The following is a 13,415-nucleotide window of genomic DNA, read 5'->3' on the forward strand; positions in this document are numbered from 1 at the left end:
CCTCTAATGGCTCTGGCTGGCCTCCTTCACCCTTCTCCTGGCGTGTCCAGCCCGGTATGCTAAAGCAAACAGTGCAAAGAAAATAAGAACCATTCAGAAAGAAAGCGCACACCTCTCCTGGGCTGTCTGACTGAACCTGACATTTTAAGGAAAAAAAAAAAAAGGCATTACAAAAAACATCACTTTAACGCATACACATACAAAAAAATGGCAGGGAAGGCCGGGCAATGGTCGTTCTATGGAGCCCTGTGTTGGACATAAAGATGGACAGACCTGCTCACTAGTGGGCAGGTTATTCTGCAGTCAACAAGGCTTGGGCAAAGACCCACCAGGAGCATCAGTCAGGTTTTATTCACATGATGCACAGGCATACACAACTACACAAGGTGAAACGATCAGATACTTCCCAACAACTCGGGGAGCAATTTTATTTAATGTAAGTGATGGGTTCAGAAAGCAGCCCTCTTACTTAATTTGAGACCAGTGAGAGACATTTTGTCCTATGACACACGGTTTTGATCAAAAGTACCATTGTGCCTTGTACAGTACAAGCTACTCTGAAACGAGGTCAGGTAAATAAGCATTCTGCGGAAAAAAGATAAGGGAAAAGTAGTATATCTCTGGAAAAAGTGATATGTCATTCTGACAGAAACTGTTCTTCATGCTCCTCACAATAGGCTAATGTCTGATTCTGGGCACAAATCCTTGGAAATAAGTCTCCCTGACCTTAGAGACATACGTTAGGTCAATGGTTCCTAGCTTTCCAGACCAATAGACAATTGACAATGATCAGCATTTTTCTCAGCTTGTCACACACGCTAACCATCAACCTTTTGATTAGAAGCACGGTAAAGGCGACATGACTCAGCAGACGAACTCAAGATGATGCGCTACACCCTCTTCAAGGCAACCAGTGGGGAACCCTGCCTTGGCTAATATCACCTTTGAGAAACTCAGGAAACAAATTCATTCACCAGCTCCCAAATTCTCTTGAGTTCTTGTATACCAAATACTCAGTAGACAGATACCTCCTGTGTCACTGTCAAAGCACAACCACCCTCTCAGACTCACTTTATTTCCTCTACGGGCTACCGAAGATCAGCCTAACTTCCCCAAAACACACATCTGTACCCTTCCTTCCACAAAGACAAAAATCTCACTGAAGATGTGACCCTTCTTTAATCAGGATAAACCTAAAACAACTGCTCTATCATGGAAAGACAGAGCGGAAACTTTCTGTAACTATACATACCTTTGCATGCCTGGTTATTTTTTAAAAAAAAAAAAAAAAGTGAAGTGGGAATTATCTGCAGTACAATACTAAAGTTGAGTATTTTTTGTGACTTGTACTGTATGTTTTAATTTGCCTTCCCAAATGATTTATATCTTTATGCTTCACATTTTTTATTAGAAGTAAACATAATTACCTATTCTTAAAATCAAAGGCATTGCAATATATTTTCATCAAGTTTGTCCAAGTAACTACATATTAAAATGGCAAACATCCCTTCAAATAACATCCTGGCAGAGTTAGCTTCTTCTGCAAGTAATAAAAGTGGATGAGAGCAAATCGTGCTCCAAGATGTTTGGCTGCAATGGTATTAGACAGTTGCTGTGTTCCAAACATCTGTCAGATTACTTAGCAAACACAACCACTGTTAATCAATAGTGAAATCTCTTTCTTTGTGGTTTAACTATATTTCTGTTTTTGTTAAACAGAAGAAAATTGCCAATTAGCTGGACTCTGCTGGACCATACAGCTAAGAGAAACTTACTGTCAAACGGATTGGTTTAGTAGAGTTAAGGAGAGAGAGTTCAGCTGTAGTTCAATTAAAATAGTTAATCAATCACGGACAATACACACAGGTTTTGTGAAAGATGATATTAGCTCCAGCCTCTCACTGCTATTCTTCATGATAATCACGTCAGCTTCACAGGTTGCTCTGTTTTTAAGAATTTGGCCACCAAAATCAGATTTGCATTCTACTTTCTTCACTTCAGTCATTTGGCTCACAAACCACATCTTTTTCTCTTATTCTTCATATGTCTTTTTTTTCTTTCTTTTTTTCTTTTTTGATTCCAAACTACTTGGAACAGAGAGATCATATCTCCCTCTTTGTTTGGAAACTCTGTAGCAAATTATGCATTGCAGCAGTATCATAAATAAAAAGTAATAAAAATGTTAGGAAAGTCCTTAGAAAAGTTGATGTTATTTTTACAATTACTCATACTGTCACTATTTAAGAAACAATGCCGGGAAGATCTAGGACTTGAAGGGCACTTAAAACAATTTTTGTAAGAATATGCAATTGAAATGATGATGTTACCAACAGCAAAATGTTTTGCAAGGTGTACAGCTTCTCATGCTGCTTTTTCAAGTGCTTTTAACAGATGTTCAATTTCAAGTGGTCTGCAGATACCAATAGGCTTATAGTTGTGCATGAATCGGAGCAGCAGATGTGCCCTGCATTATGTTTTGCTATTCCCTTTATGAATTGATATGTCACCCCATGGGTTTATAGCTAGTTAATTTTGTAATGACATCACTATTTCTATACTTTTAATGACACTCACAGGATTTAATTTCTCAAATAATAGAAATCTTGATCCTGAAATGGCTATGTAAAAGCAATATATAATAAACAGATTTGTTTACACGATATCATTCTATTTCCCAGCAAATGCCTTCATAAATAGCTTCTAGATAATACTGGTATGATGCAGGTGATCTCTTCCAGAGACTCTTACAACAGGACCTAGTTTCAGGGCTCTGCACTTAAGGTCAGTACATTTCTCCACAGGATAGTTAACTCAAAGAAATACTGTTCAGTGGGTGGAAGAAATGAGCATAAAAAGAGAATAAGAATATAAATATCTGGGAGGTTTCCATGGGCTCTGCTGCAGCCCCTAGATATTGCCTCTGTCAGTGACTGCGCTCCGTGGCAGTGTAACTTTACTACTTGCATGGTACCCAAATAAAACCACAATGTACAGGAAATTGCACTGAAGTTTCCACTGCCTGTGACCTGACTGTGACAGGGCAGAGCTCAATCTTTTGGCTCGAACAATTTCAACCTTACAAGGGAGCCAAGTTTTTTCCCCTCCGATACAGTTGCAGAGGCTGTTGCAGGATGGCAGGCACTTGCAGAGACACTCCGAGCATATCTGTGCACTGTGAAGGCAGCAGGACAGCACCTCTCTCCTCTGGAGTACTGATAAAGAATGCTTTGCTTTTTATTTTTAAATACCGTAAAAAAGGAAAAAAAAAGGGGGGGGGGGAGAGATGACATTACTGCTATATTTAAAGCATCTGTGACATTTCTTTTATAAAACTTAAGTTTTAGGGATTTGCAAACTGACTGAAAATAAATGTTCCAGGTTGTAAAAGGTTCTAGTGAAGTATTTTATGTTATGAAGCCTTGAAATATACCTGAAACTTTTAACTTTGAAAAGCAAAAACTGCATAGGCACACTCTTTTTCTCCCCATGACATTTAATAAATTATATTCCCACATTACTGCAAATGTCAAAATACATCTTTAGTAAAAGTCAGCTCTTGAAAAATCTTTAAGACCTAAATTTACAGAATAAACACTATATGCTTTTACATGCCCTTACTGATCCAGCTGAAAGATCAAGGCTTTAATTCTTAAGAAGCAACGACATAATTCCTGCACACATACAGAACAGTGTGATCTCCAAATCGTGACCTCGGGCAGACAGTCTGCGCAGCCACAGCAGGAGTTCTGCCCATGTGCTCGAGGTTTCAATCCATCTTTAAGAACATGCAGACCAGGCAAGCATTTCTGTGAGTTTTCCGTGCCATTTCTTGTTTCTTTGAAAGATGCTCTACGTCTTTTTTTTTTTTTTTTTTTTTTTTTTCTTTTAAGAGAGTGAATATGACCCTAAGTGTAAGTTATAACATAAAAAATTTGGGGAAGCTGATGCTTCAAAAACTGTTTAATTTGACTGGCCTTCAGCACTGAAATACAACGAAGAAAAACACCTGTAGGTCCTCATTTACTGCTCACACACATTACACATTATTTGGCTTCCATTAAAACTTAAACTCCAAGCAAGCACGCTGCTTAGCAGCAGGCAACATAACAAGGCCAACTTCTCAATGTGGAAGCACCTTCCCTCAGAAACGCAGCCCACCACAAGTGCTCCAGAGTTACCCGACATTCCCTGCAGCATTTCCCAAGAAATACAGACCCAGGGTCTTGCTCACTTCAACTATTTCCATAGCCTGAATTCAGTATTTCTCTCAAGAAGACAATTCCCCACCCTCTAGATGCCTTCAACTACGCTAGTAGGAAAATCCTGCTCAAAATCTTTGCTCTTCCCATGCAATGCAACCATATACACCAGCAAAGATATCTGTGCAGGCAGCTGGGCTTCCTGGCCCAAGAAACCAGAAACATCACAGACAGGTCGTTCCCTGTGACGGGGACCTTCCCTTGGTCCAGACATCTCCAACACAACATGCAGCATGGCAAGATGCAGGCTTATGGTGCAAAAGTGCCCAGATTCAAAACGATACAACTCCCAACACTCCCTCTCCTTCAAAAACTGAACTCCTATCAAAAACATACACCCTGCTGAACATACATTTTCCCCTAGGGAGAACATAAAAGAGCAAACACACACATATGACAGATGTTAGATATGTTGCTCAGCACGCTCCTTGAAGGTGCTCAGATACAGCAATTACGACCTCAGCAGACTAACCCAGATGAGATGGGATGAAAATAGCCATTAAATTATATCTGCTGTGTTTTATCTGGGGTACTACCACTTTCTAAAAATGCAGTATCTAGACAAAACAGTTGAGTATCTTAAGGATGCAGGTTTGGGTTTTTTAAGCATTTCTGCTATTTACTCTGACATTTCCTCTGAATGCGTGTGGTGTTTTGAAAGGAAAGGAGTATTCTCTTACTTAAGGCCAGTCCTTCCTGTTTGTTAGTTTATCCCAAACATAAGTTTGTACATGAAAAAAACTGCTGCTCTAAGTCTGATTTCAAACATGTGGTAAAGGAGAATCTAACAATTTTATGAGATATAGTTACTTTTGTAGAGGGTGAGTTTGCCTCAGGGAATTTTCTCTGACTAGATTTATCACAAGTTTTTTGAACCAGATAATTCTGTTTGATAGCACATCTGGCAGCATCATAAAATCTTGACGTCCCAAGCTATTACACAGGAATTACTTTTGTAAATCATTTATGAATATTACTGATGTAGGCCTATTCTGGGCAGCAAGAAAGGAAGCAGCATACTGAAGGACAAAGGAAGGGAAAAAGGATTCCTGCTCTTCTAGAACTCAACAGATAGGGTAGGTACCTATCATTTTAAATGGGAAACACGCTGCCACTGATAGCTGAAAAGTCCACATAACATAAGTTGTTCCCAACATTCTCTAAAAGGCAAAAGGGGAAAAAACAACTAGCTGAAGCAAACGCTAAATCTTATTTTTAACGAAAATTTGCCCTACGCTAATCTTCAATAAAGCATACTAAGTAAATGTCACGTGCTGTTAAAAGTTTAACAAAAGCAAATTACAACCCCCAAAATAATTTTAAAAGCGTAAAGGAGGATCAAGTTTATCAAGCCTAGCACGAAAGAACATTTTAGCTCAAAAATAAAGTACTTCCAAAAATTCTCTGGTGATGTGCATTTTGAACACAGCAGAATGACTGAACAGAATTTCTCCATGTAATTAAAATAACATGACTAAATTTTCTTAAACTATAGTTGCTAAATATATACCTTCAAATGGAAAACTGGTAAAAATGTAAGCTTACGTTCACTTTTTGTATCATGAAACTGCTCCACATTAAGAAACGTCATAAGACTGTGCCGATCAGTTTGTACATCGCAAAATCGGAAAATTTACAGTACTGTCACTCTCGCAAGCTTATCGGGCATTATATTTCTTTTGAAAGACCTACTACATATTTCACCTGCAATCTATGAAGCTGCACCAAATTCCAACTCCCATTTGTCCTTAGAAGAAGGAAGAGCAGGGCACAGTGGAGATGGGATGGATGGTGTAAATCCTGTAAGACAGATCCCTGCTCCTTCCAGCTTTCTGCAAAATTTGGAGTTGCTGGATTTCACTTTTTGTCAGGCCAGAGTGAAGGAGAAGGTTGGTAGCAATACTGCACAGAAACGTATTTTCAACTTTAGGTAAGACAGCATCTTGCTGGGGAATTTCCTTGCTTCAGGGCCCATAAAGGGGGAGGGAGCAAGGCTGCAATTGATCCTATTAGACTCCCAAAACTCAGGCTCTTTCAGACTGTAGTAAGTCTATGAGACAGACAGAGAGCAACTACGGCGCAAATGCCAGAATAACATGATTCACTCCCCATGTGAGAGTAGGGAGGTACAGAATTTCTAAAGTCTGCTTCCTCCCAGAAAGCAAATTCCTGTTCTTACACACCCAGAACTGGTTTCTTTTGGATGAGACTGCTGCCCGCTAAAATCTGAAGAGGATCCCGTTCACGTGACGCCCAGGACCTGTCCTTGACAGGGCAGAGTTACAAAAAAGCTACCAGCTACTTGGAGAGATGTTCCTGTCCTTTAGATAGACAGCACTGAAAAAGAAATTAGTTCTAAAACACCTCCAAAATAAATTTAAATTGTTGATATTTTCATATTAAACTAAAATCAGATAAATGCAACATTACACAGTTTTATTAACCGGAGCAGCTTTAAGTAGATATGCTTTTCAACTGCACAAAAGGACCCACATAGGGAATGGGAGGAGGAAGCTGAAAATAAAAAAGGAAGAACTGAAAAGGAATGGTGGTTCCTAAGGTCATGAGTGATATTGTCCGGACATTTTTCCTCACAATTGCCAGTACACTGGCTGTGGCTAAGAAATCATATTTTGGTTATCCCCTTGCTTCCAGATGCAAACATATGTTCTATCTTTTAAATAAAGACGTATAATACACACAGAGAATAGGTAAAGAAGTCTTAGAAGTCATCTTTAATTGCAAATATATGTTAATGACTATGGGGCAAGGCTTTCTGTGGAAACAGAATTGAAAAAATGGAGACAACCATACAAAAATTAGAAGGCATGAAGAAACCTGACAGCATAATCAAGTCATGGAAGTTCTTTAAAAGGTTAATTCACATTTTCTTTCTTCTAGTTCAGCACAACTATTGGAATACTGTTAGACCATTGCAGAGTTCCAAGGAGTGATGGGCTTCTTTTAGTCCATTACAAGAGACACTTGCTTCAGTAACGATGCTGGGCGAAGAAAATCCATCATGTACTAACCATATCCCAACCTCCAAAAGAAATATTCCCCATTTTGTGAAATAAAGTGAGATGTGGGAGCCCTTGACCTTCTAAGTAATTAAGGGAAACAGAGACATTCTTGTTTTTATTAGAGAGACACTAAACTATTTGAAAATAATTTGAATAGCTGGAGAATTAGTGTATTTGCCTGTTCATGAGTAGTGCAGATAGTTTAGAGTTCTCTTGGGGGCAACACATCGTAATGAATATCTGCTATTCATATTTAATGCAATCTGCCAAAGAGTGCTTTTGGGAGGACTTTCTGTGTCAATATAATGATTAACAACAGAACTGGAAAAGTAAATGAATTCCTTCTACGGGTGGGGCTGGCAAAAATATCTTACAGCGCTACACAACTCCTTTCGACTGTACTGTTTTAATGATGCCTATGGAAAATCCATTTCTCAGGGAAAAAAGGCAAGAAATCTTTAAGTTGGAGTTCAAGGTAAACAACTAGCAATAACGCACGGAAAAACAATTTCAGCAGAACATGATGTTTAAAACTACAACGTGCCTGACTTTAGTAAGTCTGAAAAGCCAGAGACGCAGCATTATATCTATTGCTACTAAATATAATAATTAGTTTTCACATAACCCTGTCCAAAAGGAATGCCACAGCTAGTTCTTTCTCTACCTTTTCCACATTGTCAGGTAATCTTACTTTCCATATGCTTTCTGATGCCTAAAAGACTTACATAACAGAATATAAAATACTTCAGTCTTTACAATGCGTTTTTAAAACACCTCCAACTGGAAAGTATGGGAAAGCTTAGCTGAAATACAATGAATGACCTTACTCCCGATTTTCCTCCTTGACATCCCAACAGCCCTCTAAAGAACACACTCAGTCTTCATTTATTTATTTAGTTAAGCTCTCATAAATTCGAAGGCCATCTTCTATCAGGCTCACCACTATCCCCTGTCCCCTTACCTAGTTATTTCCCCTTCTTCTGCCTGCAGCAAATGTAAACACGAATACTGAGGAGCCAGAGGCTCACGTGGGCAATACGAGATTGCTCCCACTGCGCCCATGGGTTGGAAGCACGCTCCAAGCCAACCAGGATGCCCAAACAGGGATGCTCACTTCTAGGAAAACTGGAACACTCTCCAGCCAAAGCATTTTATTACTTAGTGGCTCCCAAAATATCTCTAGGTCCTACAGTAATTTGACCCAGGCCATGCTGAGCATGCATCACAGCATTAGCTCAGACTAAGTTTTTCTATTCAAATTGTTACACAATGCACTCACTGAAGGAGAAAATACTGTTTCTAAATGAACTAAGTGGCAATCTCCTGAAATTCTCTTTAGTTCTTTTTTTCAATATAGAAGCAATTCCTCACTACTAACACAAATGCAGAAACCTGCATGCCACTTGGTCCTAGAAGTGAAAATGCCTGCTTTGTGCTCTGTGGGGTAAGTACAGCAGCAGGTAAATCAATCCGACTTATAAAAGTAATGATCTTCTTGACCGTGGTCTCTTTTATTCATTTACTGCTAATGCATAGTTCATGTATGCGTAAAAGTAATATTTTTTTCATCTTCTGACCTCTTTAGCACTGTGACCAACCCTCTAATTATTAAGTATTTTGCACTAAGTATCTTAGTATAAAAACAGAAGCCGAGTCACAGGTCATGGAGGCAACATCATTATTAACATCAATGAAACTAAATCACTCTATCCTGAACTCTTATTGCAACCCATTTGTGCACACAAAATTAGTATGTCTAAAACCTTGCTGTTGCTTTAACAGCATTGGAGATCTCTCTCCCAACCATAGATTAAGATGACATAATTTAACCCTAATGTTACCTGGCAAAAGGTAAAATGTAGAAGGAACAAAATAAAACAATAAAGTAACACAAACGCTTGAATGACAGTAATGTTGAACACAAGCTGTTTGACTGCATTGTTTAAAAAAAAAGGATTAAAGCAGAGATCTTTGAATCTTTTCATAGTATTCCTATTATTTAATTTTCATTTCTTGTGAACAAACAGAAGCAATACGACAGATAAAAAGTGCAATAGCTTAAATCACTTATAGTGCAGTGGTTCAGCCAAATTTAGATTTCTGTGAGTCTTTGCAGTTTAGATCTATATTTTCCCACCATCTGGTCTAAGCTGGAATTTTAATAGAGGACATCACCATACTGAGCACTGCCCATGGGATGGCTACTTTGTAAAATGCCCCCCAAAAATCCAAAAAACAATAGAGACTGCAAGGACTGTGTCTGTAAATAAATTCTCATCTAAATCACCCTCCTCGATACTTTGCCAAGTTTAGCCAGTATTTTTACACACTTTTGCAGCACAGTCTTAATTTCACAGGAAGAACTTGCGAAAAAGAAAAAAAAAACATATTGGATCACATACATTTTAGTATTTATCTGCATATGTCTCCAAAAAGCCCCCATTCTATAACCCTCTATTTCTGTAAGTGTTCAGTGTTCTTGCAATAGTGTTCACATATATTCAGTTCAGTATACTAACAATTAACCAAGATAATTTCTGAAGGTTCAGAAAGGCTAAGAAATACTTGGAGACCTTCTAACTTTAAAAATTTACTTTTTTTACCTCCAACACATCTAAACACTCAGGGCAAAGGAAGGCCTAATCTGATTATACCTCTTTGTGCATGTGACTGAAGGTTTATTAGAGATAAAATACTGGAAAAAAGATCAAGGCTGCCCAGTGTTCAACAATTACAGTGTGTATGCACAACATGAAGCCGGAATTAGTAAAAGTTTGGTTCAATACAACAAAACACAGTTCTGCAAACTTGCTTTTCAGTCGAGACCTTTCAATCGTGAACAGTCCCAGTAATATATCGAGACAAACATATTTGCAACAAACTGACCTGTGAGATGAATATGTTCTAGTTTTCCTCACATGAGAAAGATACCTTCAGCGACTCCCTGCAGAGACCTCCAGAAAGACCTCTTGCCTATGGGATGCTACGCAAAGTTTATACCCAGGAGGACTTTGTTTGGAGACATTTAGACATATATAAAACTAAGTTCAAGCAGGAAATGTGTATTTTCTATAAAGTGAAGAAACCAAAGTGGCCCAGCTAATAAACTCCGCAATGCTGAAATTGTGAGAGTGCTGAATACAAAATTCAGCCATAAACCCAAGAGCTATTTTGCAGCCACAGGCAGCTTCTGGCTATTAGCTGCCCACTGGGCTGCCAGAGACAGCCAGGAAGGAAGCAGGTACTAACTAAAGAAAACAAAAGCAATATTAATTATAGTGCAACTTAAGAGAATCCTCCCCTGAGGAACCATCATTGTTAATGTTACTAACATGGGATTCTACAGGAGACTGTCAGGAGGGCTACATACACGTAACATGGTAATGCAGAATAATCTAGAATACGTTGCATGTTTTACCATTCGGGACTCCCAAAGCTTTGGCATTTCATACAGCTGCATGTTTACATTTATAAAACCAAAATTAAGTGGAAACTGTGCTTCAAAACAAATGCACACTTTTTGCCCAAGTAAAGTACCCCCCTCTGCAATTGCCCTTAAAATAATTTCAAAATCAAAAAGGTAATATCAAAAAGAAAACCCGTCAATCAAGCTATCAATGCTGAGCACTTACTTGCAGGTGATGGGGTGCTGCATCCACTATTTGGTGGGTGACTCTGCAGTCCATGAAGAGCAGGCAGTGACAGTCCACCGATGACCGGAGGAAAAAGTAACGGATATGGCGCTGCTGGATAGTGACTCATATGTCCATTCACTGCTGGTACTGGACATGTGCGGCTGCTGGTTGTCATGTTAATACCTCACAGTGTGTAAATATTAAGTTGCATTACTCTGGGCCAGCAAAGAGATACCTGAATTTGTGAATGGAGAAGGCTGCCAAGCCAGCAGGTACTTCTTGACGTGGATTGTGCGATGACGTAGAGAGGTAATTCACTAGATTAGATCCGTCCTGTATTTCATTGCTGATTCTTACTGTTCTCCTTCCCAGAATGTTCTTGCTCTGCAGATTATACAGAGAAAGTCTTGCTATTCTGTCAACTCAGGGTGCAGTTCTGTGGCTTATGCCAATGTTTCTCCAGGAGGACAGTCGCACTCTACAGATGCATGCTGATGTAGTCTGTGGGGGAAAATGGAATATATTGTTTTATATCTGTATCTATAAATATATGTTTACATATATAAATATATAAATACTTTTATATATGGAGGTAGTTACATATGCATATGTAGGAAATAGTTCTGTCTTTGCAACATTTGTTAAGTGATTATCTAACATGAGCATGATAGCCACCTGGGCCTAAGAGTCTTATTTCACTGAAGGTAAAGTAGAAAACTCACTAACTTGGTTTCATTGCCCAATGTTTCACATCAAAAGCGATGTCAAGTCAGACAAAACCTTGTTTGGCACCTGCCATTTTAAAAACAGGGCCCCCTCTTCAGAAAGCCACATGGACCTTCCTGTGGGTTTCATCCAAACAGCTGGCAGCTACAGAAGGGTCCCCATTTTCTCGGTCTCCATATTTAAAGCCTTAGGTTGAGAAGAGGTGACCTTCTGTGCTAATCTGAATGGTGAAACTCGCTCCCTCTAATAGCTGTTCAAATTTAGGTACAGCGAACGTGCAACAGTACTAAGTCTTGGTGTCTGCAGAGCTACTGGAAACACCGCATCAGGGAACCACAGAATCACAGAATGGTTGAGGTTGGAAGGGACCTCTAGAGATCATCTAGTCCAACCCCGTGCTCCAGCAGGGATACCCAGAGCATGTGGCACACAGTCGCATCCAGGCGGGTTTTGTGAACTCGCCTTGATTTTGTGCAACACTCTGGCCAAAAGTCATCCCAGGTTGCAGCTGGCTCCTTAGAATTACCCTACCCAAGGCATTCTCAGCCTCTCCCAGTATGTGTCGGTGTGGGGAAGACAGCAGGAGCCACACTGCAAACGTTGCTGCCCAAAAGCTAGACAGCACTAGCCTACAGGAGTTTCCTGGAAGACCACTGGAAGTCCTTACAGCTGCTACTACAGTGAGTGCGCAGTAACAAAATCCAGCTCCTACACGGATTTTTAGTCATAGTTTTTTAAAAATTATTACCTGAAACTAAAGGTAATGAGATTTTTGGATGGGAAAATGAAGGAACAGAAGCAAAATGGCTTGTCAAGGTCACAAAGCAAAATCAACAGCAACAAAGGGAATCTGCGACAACAGTTTTTACTATTGCTACTGCTACTCAGCCTGCTACTTGTCAGTAAGAATTCAAATGAGCAAGGAAAAAAAAGAAAAGAACCAAATGCATATGTTTGCCTGTCACAGAGCAGTGGAGTGTTTCTACTCTGTGAGGAATACCAGGAAAGGTTACCAGCTGTGCATGTTTTTAGACAGCAATTTGCACTGAGTACAGCCTGCTTGGGGATAACAGAAATGTAGCTGCAAGTATTTGATAACTGTATAAATTATGCACAAAATACCTTTAATGTTAATGGAGACAGACATATGCAGAGATGAGACTATAAGAGTGGGTATACTGAGTTAATGCACGGTTCCAGGGGAAGACAGAAAGGCTGTTAGTCATGCTCATCTCAAGGACCATGTGTCTGGAGATCGGTGAAATCAGGCAGATCTTTTGAGGAAGCCTCAACAGCCAAAATATAATGACTCATTAACAACACAAAATGAGATGAACCATAACAGGTAACTTTCTGTTTTATCTAGCTAGAGCTTTATGAAACTTAAGAGACAGGGAAAGTGAAGCACCAAAGGAACACTCAAAGAAGGAATGTTTTCTGCTGAAGTCTGCAAAATTTCCGCAAAAAAACAAAGCAGGGAAGGATGTCGATCAAATCCAGCCCCACTAAATTAATCATAAATCAAGGTCACCTATTTTTAAATTATATGGGCTGTCAAAAATAAAATGTATCTGATAAAACTATCAAATACTTTCAATTATATTTCTATTAGCCACAAAAATGCAGAGCTCAGCATGAATGATCAAAACGTGCTCAATCAGTAGTCTTTACTGCTATTTGACCTGGAGGAAAAATATGCAGTCGTATGATGATCTAACCAGGAAATACCTACACATTTTTAGGTAGCTGGATACACAATTTGTACTTCCAGT

General features: G+C 39.2%; 1 protein-coding gene across 1 annotated transcript in view; it reads right to left on the minus strand.

The window, feature by feature from the left end:
- RARB (retinoic acid receptor beta) overlaps positions 1 to 13,415 on the minus strand; it is a 298,547-nt gene that overhangs the window by 165,472 nt on the left and 119,660 nt on the right. The window contains exon 2 of the mRNA XM_010228387.2: positions 10,915 to 11,418. Within this exon, the coding sequence (XP_010226689.1) occupies positions 10,915 to 11,092 (178 nt within the window). The 5' untranslated portion in view covers positions 11,093 to 11,418. The remainder of the gene's footprint in view (positions 1 to 10,914; positions 11,419 to 13,415) is intronic.

Source organism: Tinamus guttatus, unplaced genomic scaffold (assembly GCF_059628265.1).
Source record: "Tinamus guttatus ecotype Peru unplaced genomic scaffold, ASM5962826v1 Tinamus_guttatus_pri_ptg000115l, whole genome shotgun sequence".
In the NCBI taxonomy this organism is placed as follows: Eukaryota; Metazoa; Chordata; class Aves; order Tinamiformes; family Tinamidae; genus Tinamus; species Tinamus guttatus.